The 12,040-nt window shown below is 43.8% G+C and overlaps 1 protein-coding gene across 2 annotated transcripts in view; it reads right to left on the bottom strand.

The window, feature by feature from the left end:
* Positions 1 to 10,624, bottom strand: part of CYFIP1 (cytoplasmic FMR1 interacting protein 1) — an 84,219-nt gene extending 73,595 nt beyond the window's left edge. For both annotated transcript variants that reach the window (XM_074814986.1, XM_074814985.1), the window contains exon 1: positions 10,505 to 10,624. In XM_074814986.1, coding sequence (XP_074671087.1) covers positions 10,505 to 10,557 — 53 coding nt within the window. In that variant the 5' untranslated portion in view covers positions 10,558 to 10,624. The remainder of the gene's footprint in view (positions 1 to 10,504) is intronic.
* Positions 10,625 to 12,040: the final 1,416 nt, after the last annotated feature.

Below are 12,040 nucleotides of genomic sequence, written 5' to 3'. Positions count from 1 at the left end.
GTCAGCAAGTAGAACCTCCCCTCTCGCAGAGGACATTCGCTTTAAGCTGTGCCTATGCCAGGACACCTGTCCCAGCAACACACATGTAGAACCACGGAGCAACCACTCAACTGCAGGACCAGCACGTTCACCTTTACTTCTCTCTGATTATTAAGAAGTTTAATGGGGACCTCACAGCATGACTGGGAGGGTTGCAAATCCACACCCAGCAGACCGCAGCTGGGTAAGTCCCACACAGGGAGTCCTCAGCCAGCAGGTCATTTAGCTATGAAGGGATTTCCACCCTGAAAGCCCTCCCTGAGCTCAGTGCCTCACCTGGCCATGAGACTGATGCCCCATTGGAGTCCCTGCCACAAGGAGCAGAGGTCTGGCAGAACGAAATAGCTACAGAAGATGTGGGGAAGGGATATGGCAGCAGGGCACAAGTGCTGTTCCTAGCTACCCCTGGAAGCAGGGACCACCACCTCCCAGCTAGGAAGGCTTAGAGAGCTGGGCTCCCTCCCCAGCACCCCCAACCAGATCTGCTCTCAACTCTGCTGCTCACAACCTTAAACCACCTCTCCCACAATGGTCTTTCTCTAGAAAGGCTACACAGCTATAAATTCACTTGCTGTCCTGCTGAGGGTCAGCCTGACAGGAGAGGGGTTTCTACTGAGGTGACAAATGCCTGACAATTATTTGTGCCACACCCACCTTTACCACAACCCTACTTTTTGCAGTTAGAAGTCCAAGACTGCCACTTCTTCCAAAAAAACACTGAACTGTTTCAAGATGGGATTTTCTCCACACACACATATTTATGAATGCAGGTATATTTATAGACATAATAGAGAGCAAACAGTATGTACTGACATAGAGAAAATCTTTTAAGTCCTAGGAAGAAAACAAGCTTCAGAGGTTTTTTTGCCATTGTGTTTACGAGAGATAAGGAGCTACCCAAAAGATAAGCTACAACATTTTTGGTGTCCATACAGAAAGATTATCTGCTATTCTGGACGCTCTGTCTTCCTGTAGCAAGTCTCATCAATGCATCATACGTTAATTTTACCACTAGAAAGGCAGGTGATGTGGATTAATGGAATTACAACTAAAGCAAGCAAATGAATACACACTCTCAGTTATCAGTATTACACAGCAAAGCATAACCTTGAGCCCTACAAACATCAGCTTGTAAGGACAGATGTATAGTAAAGAAAAATCCTAAACTGATGTCTGTAGCATTAAATAAGTACCATTACAAAGTTCTCAGTAAGGTTTTGTAGGTATACAATCCTATTCCACAATGTTGAAATGTCCTTCTTTCCTGTTACTGTGTCAGATCTGCACACATGCACAAAAAACCAGACAAATATAGGTGGCTTTCATGTGCTATGTATTCAAATAACAATGTAGCCAAGAACTAACAGAATGCTCTGCAAGAATAAGGTCTGTCAGAAGCCGCTTGTAACCAGGTATATGTTCTAAATATCAACAGTTTCCAAATCTCTTATATTTATGCTCCCTCTCTGTGTGATCTAGCTGAGAGCATGTCCAAATGGAAGCTCAGGACTGTTTAAATGAATCACATTCCCAAGTTCGTGGATGGACCCACCACCGGCCATTCATGCTTGGGTTGTGCCAGGCTTCTGCAGCATCCCCAGGTAAACAAGTGCTTAATTTGGTTCAGGAATAATTGCTTATTAAGTTGAGGCTTGTCATAGTAACTACATCTATTTAAAAACACATAAATAATAAAAATTCAGAAACTCGCACTGTCACTGTTTCAAGAGAAGCAAAGTCAATCATAAGGCTGACTTCCGATTCACTATGGTATAACACGCCGCCCAACATTAGAGTTTATTTTACTTGTTGGTACAGCAAAGGAACCACATGAAGAACTTGCCCTGAGAACGTAGAGCAACAACTGTAAAATTAAACTGTCTTGATGCGCACATGTGTGGAAATTATGCTAAAATTAATTTTCTCTTGTATAGCACTGCAAGCAATTCTAGCAGCTTTCAAGCTAAAGGATGAATAAAACTGAATCCAAGAAAAGGAGCTTTGTGGGGATTTTTTGTTCCACCTTTTTATTCCAGCTTTGCAGCTCAAATCCACCGCCCTGAACCTTCCACCTCAGCCTGAATATCTTGGCAATCTCTGAGAAATGAAACAAAAAATAAAAAATCAGATGATTCTGAGAAGAGACTTAGGACAAGATTGTAAAACCTATCCTCAGGAATGAGCCACCTTCCAAGACACCTCTCTCACAGAACGAAAAAACAAAGCACTAACCAAAACTTAAGGAGTATATCAGACAAACTTCTAACCTAAAACACGCAGCCAGAGCAGATATCTGTTAATTATTTAATTACACTTTAAAATCTGTGTAATGGGTCAACAGAATTTGTGGGTTCAAGCACAGGGGCTGATTTCCACCTAAGGCAAACTAAAGAAACAAGAATTTCATTAATGAACTCTTTGGATATTACAGATAATGTTACTAAATGACTACCAGTTTTTTGTAAGTCACACATTCAGAAATTAAGAACTAAGAAGTCTGGATTGCTTGTGGAACATTTCCTTTCTTATAATGCAGAAATTTTTTTTTTTTTAAACAATGTATGTAATCCAGCTCCACTTAGGTTTAAATATTGTAATATCTGTTAAGTGACAAGTTTTAAGTTAACACTGCTGAACACATTTCAAACACCACTCCACTCTCCTCATCATAATCCTCAACAGGAACTGACCAAACCCAAGGTCTGTACACAAAACACATGAAGTCCTACTCATCTTCAGCAGGGAGGGGGGGCAGCATTATTTCTCTAAGATTCAGAGGGGTTTATTCTTTAAATAAATCAGGTATAGTGATCTGAAAACCACAAACTACAACTGAACTATTCCATCAATCAAATCATCCTTTACCAAAAAAAAAAGTCTCTAAGCTGCTGCAGGGAAGGACTACTGTACATTTCTTAAGAGGACAAGCTGAGCAAGCTTTGACAATACCGGGACTAAGCCTTCCTGCTATATCCCAACGCTGTACAGGCTGCTTCCAAATTCCTCCTCCTCCTTCCTGGCAGCTACAGAGACACAGGCTGCCTACACCAGCCAGACTTCACAGACCAGTTGGCTGAGAATGCTTAAAGAGCCTTTTACGTCAGATCAGGAGAAACTCTATGTCTACAAATGCAAAAGAGTTCTTAAAAGGTAAAAGTAGGACTTAAAGCCAAGAACCAGAACACTTAAGGACTAGCAATGCATTTTCTAGCATATAGCTCAGAGATACTCAGTCTGAGCATAAAACAGTTCATGTAAGTGCAATTAACATAAACATAATCCAGAGATCACAGAATTGCATTATGGTATTATTAGAAGTTCCACTTTGAAAAACACACTAACCAGCAACACTGCATGTGTACGTGTTCAGTAAGCTTATTATAATAAAGTTATGGCAAATAAGTAACTGGCACACAATAAGGACTGGAATCACTCATTAGCCTAAGCTTTGCATTTCCCACAGTTTACAGCAAAGGGTGGTATGACCTTTTAATTAAGAAGAAATTCCTCCAGACAGCTTTCCTCCCCCTCCAACGCGCACTCTCCAGCCACCACTTCAGGCAGACTGGCTACATCCACAAAGGCAACTTCCTCCTAACAGGCTCCCTGGCCCAAACAACCATTTACATGCCTAAATGCTCCTCAAACCTGCCATCAAACAGCACAGGAATAAAAATCAAAGCAATGAGAACCTACTGAACGGCCAAGTCGATTAGCAGAATTGCTGATGAACTCACACAGATGAAGTATGTGTCTGTCTCCATCTCTTTGCTTGTCAGAGACAAGAACGGGATGGGTACTGGACCATCCACCTGGGGAGTTTCGTGCTTACGTTGCTGCTTTCACTACAGCATATTTTAACTGGATAAAACTCCATTTCCTCAAGACACACTTACTCTATGTCCTTAGACAGGCACTAGATCATCAATTTCATCTGAAGAGCGGGATGAACTTGCATAGGGCTTTTTACTTTTTTTTTTCCCCATCTGATCCGCTCCTGGACAACCTAGGAAGCAGAACTCCGACCACCCCTGTGTTACAGACACACGGGCTAACCGTGAGAGAGAACAACTCAGACCCCCACACTCAGAAGAAGAGACTAAAATTGGCTTTTAGGTAACAACGAACCCCTGAGGTTTCACCCACTGGCGGGGCGCGCCTGAGGGAACGGCCACCTGCTTCTTGCCTGCCTGCCGCCGACTTGACCCTTCCCTTCCCTTCCCTTCCCTTCCCTTCCCTTCCCTTCCCTTCCCTTCCCTTCCCTTCCCTTCCCGCCGCCCCGCCACAGCCGCGCCTCCAGGGCGACGCCCGGCACCCCGGGGCCCGGCTCCGCCCGAGCAGCGCCGGCCCCGGTCCCTCCAAGCCGACGGCCCCGGGGAGGCCCCGCAGGCCCGGCCCCGCAGCTGGGCGGGCGGTCAGCCCGGGGGAGCGCCAAAAACAGCGCGGGGGGGGACACAAATAAATCAACCGTAAGCGTATGGGGCTGGCGCTGACGAGCGAGAGGGCCGCGGAACCGCCCGGCGCCTCCGATAAAGCGCCCATCAACGGGGGAGGGGGTGAAGCCGCCGCCGCCGCCGCCGGGGGACGGTCCCCCCGCAGCGGGCAGGCCGCTCCCGGGCCCGGGGAAGCGCTGCTCACCCGCTCGCCGCCGGCTCCCGGGAACGGCGCTTCCCGGCGGCGGGAGGGGCCCGTCTGTCCGCCCGCCCGGGGGCTCCGCTCGGCCCGGCCCGTCCGCCGCCGCCAAGGGTCGCGTCGGCCCGGCGGCTCCGCTCCTGGGCCGCGCCTGGCGGGGAGTTTCCTGTCTGAGTCACTTCAACCGGGAGCTGCGCAGGGAAACACCCTTCCTGCCACTCCAGCTCCTCCTCCTCCCGCCTCATCCCAAACCTGCCGCCCCTTCCCCCCCCCCCCGGCAGGCTCCGGCGCCGGCTCCTCCTCCTCCTCCTCCTCCCGGGGAGCCGTCCCGGGGCTGCCGCGGGCGGCAGAGCCGCGGGCTGGGGTGCCAGGGCCTGAGCTCCCTCCTTGCTTTTAACGAAAGCGACCCTTTCCGTGCCTGAGGCACAGGGACATCTGTATGTATAAGACGACAAATCTATAAGAGGACCGCGCCCCCGCCGTACTTGTATCCAAACCAGAGAAAGTCCGACTGGGCGCCGGGATGCCCCCAGCACCACCGCAGAGCCGCCCCCGTTGGGAAATCCAGCGCCCCGGGACTCCGGGGTCGGCGTTAGAAGTTTCCACTTTTACACTTTTGGAAGGATGGCGAGGGAAAGAGCCCAGCAGGACCTAATCCTAGAGGAGCAAAGGGGATCCCGTAGGAAACCCTTTTAGATGTCCTCTAGAGGGTGCTCCTGCCTGTCTTATCCGCATCCGAAATGCCACTGTTGATTGAAACTAAAAATAGAAAAACCAAGAACGGCTGTTTCCCACTGTCTGCTGACAACCTCCCGCTTTTATTTATCTGTAAAACACAACAAACACGTCCATAACTTGCTCATTCTCAACGTTGCTTACCTTTTCCATGTAATGTGCTCCCATTTCAAGTTCTGTTTTTCTTTTATTTCTTCAAGATTCACCTAAGGAACTTGATGCTGCACCACAAAATGAAACTGCCAGCTCTTTTTCACTGAAATTTGTCAAGAGTATTCTTTCCATCCACTATTTTATGGCAGACAGAATCCACAAACCTACTATACATAGGGTTACAGTCAGTTGACAGCATGGGAACATCCAAACAATTTTTCCCCAAAGCCTACTTGCTTGTCTTTGACTGCTTCAAGTTGCATCCAACATTTTATTTACTCTTGTAAATCCCCTCTAATCATCAGAAAACTACACAGTATTGCTGCAGCAAGCAATTTTAGGTCTCTCTTTTCAACAGCTGTTAGTGGGACACTGTGCTATTAATGATTTTTGTGCTGAGAACAGAATAATTAGTCTTTTACTTAATCTATTGTTTTTCTCAAACAAGTTTCCACTGTATTAAGTTTCCTTAAATAGCCTTTTTGTAACAGCATCTACAAGAAAGCCTTTGGAAAGTTGGGATAAATTGCTAAACCCCCTAATTCTCATTATTTCAAGTACTCTCTAATCCAATTATTCCACCCATTCCGTATCATCAAGAATTCCCACAGTTTGTGGAGAAGTTATGCATCACTACAAAATGTTATTGTTACCATTTCATCATATCACAGACACATCTTCACAGTCATATTTTTGCCAGTGCTGCAATATAGTCTTTTCTATGAAACAATTTCATTTCTAGGATGTGGCTGCTTATTGTTCTCTGACTATTTGTTTATATTCATAAGTATTTCGAGTGCATATACCAAATTAATGAGTTTCACCCATCACAGCTCCTTATCAGCCTAGCTTCTAAACCCAGCATAGGCAAAACTGTAAAACACAACCAGAGCTGGATGCTTCGTTTCTAAAATGACAGCTGACACTGTCCAGTGCAATCCATCCTACGCCCTTTCCACAGACCCTGATTGCGGCGATGAGCTCACTCGGGTAAAGAATAACTCACCTCCGTAAAAAAGGGATTGCTTTTGTTTCCTTGTCCTGGGTGAACGCAAATTCAGCACAGCCTTGCCTTGATGCAGCTGCTCGGCCAACATCAGCAGTGAGACCTCCGTTAGCAAGCCACACCAGAGCAGCAAGAACAGGGCACTCGCTCCACGCAAAGCCAAAAGCTCTGAGCGAGATCGGATCAAGAGCAGCTTGCCCCCAGACTGGCAACACTCCACACTGCTCCAGTGCTGGACTGCCACTGAACTCCCGGCCTTGCCGAAAGCCGCCTGGTGCCAGGAGCGGCTGCTTTGCATGAAAGCAAGGCGCTGCCAACCGGCGCCGTGCTGTCCCAGCAATAACAGCTTGTCCTGAGGACTGGCTGGTGCCCCAGGTCTCGCTATGCTCTTTCTCAAGGAACTGAGTGGGCAAAGGAGCGACTTCCCTGCTGCTGGAGCAATCTGCTCTTTATTGACATTCCCATACTCAAATTTAGAGCTACCCATAGGATCGGATAAAATAATACCGACAACAATTGATGGTGACATGCAGCTAGTCAAGTTTTGTGCTGTTCTTCTATTATTTGATACTGGAATTAGAGGACAATCACATTTTACCATCGGGATGTCTATGTTCTCATGTAACATGAGGCATGCTTACCAGAACCCCTTTAAAAGAGCCCACATCACACCATTCCAGCTGCCTGATTTAATTCTGCAATGGCCCTACGACTCCCTGCTCTTTCCAGTTTCAGTACTGTAATGACAGTACTTGATTAAAGGCATTCAGCAGGCCTCTGTGACCTGCTTCTCCCTCTACTGTATCCATCTTTCTTAATTATCCTTGCCACACTGAACGCGGGCATGCCTTCTGGACCTAGCTAAAGATATATGTATCTACATACTCCTGTTCAAGCCATTAACTGATCTATCCACTGGAAGTTAGGTGTGGTTTTTATGAGGCCAATGGCTAGACTGAGGATCTCAACAGACCTTTCTTGGGTGGTATTTATTTAAACCTGATATTTAACCCATGCCTGTCAACAATCCTTGGTGAGATCTATAACACTAATGTATCATGCTCCTGGCAATTTAGGTACCCTACACCTAAACTAGATGAATATCAGATAATATGGTTGTTAACAAGCTTAATGCGATTGTCTGCAGACTAGATAAAGCCTTTGTTCAAGGCACTGTGCTAGCCACAGACACCCACAAGTCTGCTTCCTGAATTCCAGCTATTTTCATTTTAATTTCTTTCTCTGGGCTTTATTTATCCAAAGTCAATGAAAGAAAATCTTCCACAGGAGCCCACAGGAATCCACAGAAGACTTCCACTCCACAGCAGCCTGAGAGGTTCAACAGGAATCTTGTGATCCTGCCAGGAGGTATCTGCCATGTCTAAGGTGCTGATGTACTCTGTGGTTTTGCACATTTCCACTCCGACATTTTAGCGATTAAGCTTAATAGCGTATCTAGCTATTCATTTATTTTTATACCTGCTGAGTCCACAGAAATCTTTTCATCCTCAGAAAGGATGTAAGGCAGCACAGGCAACTGTCATGACCTGACACAGAAAGGTATTTATGAAGTCACGACAGGCAATGGCTGCAACGACTCCAAGAATAGGACATGATGCAAAACTACAAAGAAAGAAAATAAGTAATTGTCTATAAATCAGTTTAAAATTAAATCTAATCTCTGGCAACACCAGCCACTTGTCCATACTCTAAAGTACTGGACAAGATTTTTCGCACAAGAAGTCAGCACAGACTTCATTCAGCATCAGACATGGCAAATTGTTTAAAGCATAGCAAGGCTACAGAAAGATTACATGCTTCCACACTACATAAAGCAAACCCGTTGTTTCACCTCTCAGGAGGAGACAGATGCCTACGTAAAGGGCACAGCACTTGGGAAAGCTTAAGCAGAAGAGACCGAGCAGAAAGTAGCAAGTGTCTCAGAAGTCTCAGTGAGCAGCGAGCTCAGAAAATGGGAACATGCCCACAGCAGGAAGCCTGCCCAGCTACATTAAAATGTAACTCCTACCATCACTACCAGGAGCTCTCCACTTCACCAGGCCTTACGCAAACACAGAGTGATCTGCTCACCTACACCTACCTCTAACTCCAGGAAAAGTCAGATTCCTACTCCTGAGAGCACACGTGCTGCCAAGAGCACAGCTGACAACAGCAAGCGTGCTGCATATTCATAAATACCCACCAGCAGCCGACGACACATGCAGCGCTCTGGCTCCCATTTCCCTCCAAGTGCTAAATGCCACCATCTCAAATGGATCTGAGCAAGCAGGGTTTCCTAGTTCTGCTTTCCAGCTCCCTGAAACACTAGACAAAAGTTCTGTTGCTAACTCAGAGGGATTTAATTCTTCATCTGTGTATCAGGCCCACATCCCCCCACCCTGCTTTCCAAGAATGCTGCACACTGTGCAGAGCCCACCCGCCAACTCCCTGACAGACATGAACAAGCATGAAACCCCTTCTTGAGTCTATTATAAATTACATCCACTTTGCTCATGCAGGACATCAGTACAGAAACTAGGGCGTGAGTGTCAGAGGCAATTCACCACACCCACTCTTCACCCCAGTCCTGCCCCTCTGAAGTTACCCACTGGTAACTTTATTAGCCATCTAGACCCCAAGATCTGCGATCCCCTACAGCTGTCCCAGCAATAAATGCACACTGCAGCAACAAGACACTGCACGAGCCAATAAATATGAATAGTATCAGTGAGGAAAGGTTTTTTATAAGTGTGCAAAAGAGTATAGAAGGAAAGCTGGAAAATGTGTAAATCTCTGGACTTAATAAGATTAAAAAGCACGTCAGTGGGATCTTTTTATATTTTTAATCAGCCTGCAATTCAGAGACGCTATCTTTAATCTATGCTACCATGGAAACCATGCAATCAACAACTGGTTGCTAACTTTTTTTAGATCAATAGCTTGACACAAACAAAAGTCCTCAAGGACCTAGTGGTTAATTAGGCGTTATTAAAACTAAGCAGCAAAGGAAGCATTAGAGAATTTACTAAATCTGCAGTAAAATGTGGCCTAAAAATTACAGAAGCCCACAGAAAAGGAAGAAAAGTACCGAACCAGATAGATAAAGGCTTCTATGCTGCAAATTTTATGAAAGTTAAAGAGAACAAATAAAGGTGGAAATGAAGTATAGATGAAACTATGACAGCATCCAATAATGCAGGGTGTTCTTTTCCAAAGAATTTTAAACATCAGACATAACATCTTACTGTGAATATTATAATCTTCTCGAACATCACCTAACCAAAGCTTTACTTTTAAGCACCCAAATCTATGTTTGCTATTCCACCCGTATCAGTGCTGCTTTTAAAAGCCACTCACTTCTCCCTTGTACATCATTTAAGTACTTATTCTCATGTTTCAAAAACCCAAGCAGGCCTTTTTGTGCTTTAGCATAAAACAGAAGAATATGGCTGAGACCAGGATCGAAACAGTTTTTTCTCTTTCTAGTTTCAAGTTCTCTAGGATCAGAATAGTCTGGCTATGACTATAACCAGATAATGAGTTACTGCAGGAGAGAAAACATAAAAATCTCCATAATAATTATTTTTTAAACTATAATTATTTCTTACTTTATGCTTTTTAGATCAGACATAATTAGGGGAAAACACAAGCCTTCTCTCATTTAAATACAGATGAAGCCTTTGATATTATGAAAGCAACAGCCATGAGCTCAGAAAGAGATCAACTAATAAAATTGCCTTGAAATTTTAAGGTCTGCCACCTAGTGGGCTTTTTAAAAAATTTGGTTTTAAATTAGAAGAATTGGAAGCATATTTTTTAATGCTTTCTTTTAGCTAGACTTGACAATTTACAAAAAGATAGATGATAGAAACCCCTTAAATCTATACACACATGCAATAAATTAGGCCTCATTTTTCTAACATCTCTGCAATTGCTTACTTGAAATTCCAGAAGTGCAGGTAAAGCATACTCAAATGCAAGGTCTCCTCCATCAAACAGGAAGAGTATCCAAAAGTTAAGATTCAAATCAATTCAGACATAACTCAAAAATGGGAATTTGGAAACAGGGTCAAAAAATGTCCAGAAGGAATGGACCCAGGATAGAATCCACATAAAGAAATCTGTAAAGAAATCAGAAAACATTACAAGGAAATTTGAGCAAATAAATAGCTAAAATATCCCAAATCTAAAAGCTTTCTTTTTTCCAAACAGGTAAATAGCCATTTTAACTACTGCCAGAGGACTGATGAAAAGGTCCTGGTGGCATCACATGGCATGTACACTAAAAGCAAGGACTTATTTTTCTGTGGTTCTAAAGAAAGAGAAAGGGATGCCATACAACAGACTCATTCAAGGGAATCTGTCAGCTGAGTATTACTGACACACAAAAAGCTAAGCATGGAGGATGTCCATGACTAGAATTGACCAACATTGCCAGAGCTACATTTTCCACTGTGCTTTTGTGACAACAGAAGAGCAAACAAATATTAGAAGCTGGCTGAAAAATGGTGTGTAGGCATTACCCACCTCTCCCTGCAGAATGCAAGGTTAATTCCTTGCAGGAAATTGGGTGAAACAGCAAAATCTTTCACTTGCATGTGATCTTTCAAATAAAATAAGTAAAATCCGCAAAGGGATTTACTAGGAATTATTGTTTCAACAACACGAAGGATTGAAGGATTTTTTCTCCCCTATCTAGATAATATTATCCAAGGACAGTCTATGAAAAGCAGTAATTTCACTGAAGGTAACCACTGTGTAGAAAGGAGAAATAAAGCAACCACTTGTTAGATTTTTTTTTTTTTTTTAAAGCACGGAGTACAAGACATACATATAGCCAAAACATAATGAACCAGTGCATACAAGCACTGAACTTCCAACCACAAGTATGCCTTTTAAAACTATTAGTATGCTATTCAGTACTACTCTGAGCAAGAAACAGTTAACAAAGAACATACGCTGTCTCTGCATGCAATAAATACCATGGAATTTCAAATGAGAGCCAGTCATGGTAAACTGGAAGTACAAATTACTTTTCTTAATAGGTGTTCACCTACCACAAAAAACATTCACTTGGAAAAGTGTGTCATGTGGTAGCAGAGTTTATACAAACAGCAGGTATAATACAAACATAATGTTCTCTATAGGAAAACCTCCACTCAAGCAAAAAAGAACATGCTACAAGGCAGCAGAAAAAGCTTCCCAGTGTTATACTTTAAAAAAAAAAAAAAAAATTCTTTTTGCTAAAAACATTTTATGGCTATAATTTGAAATAACATTTTGAGATCTCCTGTTCAGACTAAAACCCCAATATTCATTTTCATATAAAGTAATTATTAGTTCACCGCTGAAAAAAAACCCCGTTTCATAATGTGGGCCACACAGTGTCACAGCTGGTAGCAATATACTTCATTTACCTTGCAGAAAAAGACCTCAAACTTTAAGTTACCAACTAGATTTCAGCAGAAACACACA

Source organism: Strix aluco, chromosome 2 (assembly GCF_031877795.1).
Source record: "Strix aluco isolate bStrAlu1 chromosome 2, bStrAlu1.hap1, whole genome shotgun sequence".
NCBI lineage: Eukaryota > Metazoa > Chordata > Aves > Strigiformes > Strigidae > Strix > Strix aluco.
This window is presented reverse-complemented; position numbering and strand designations above follow the sequence as displayed.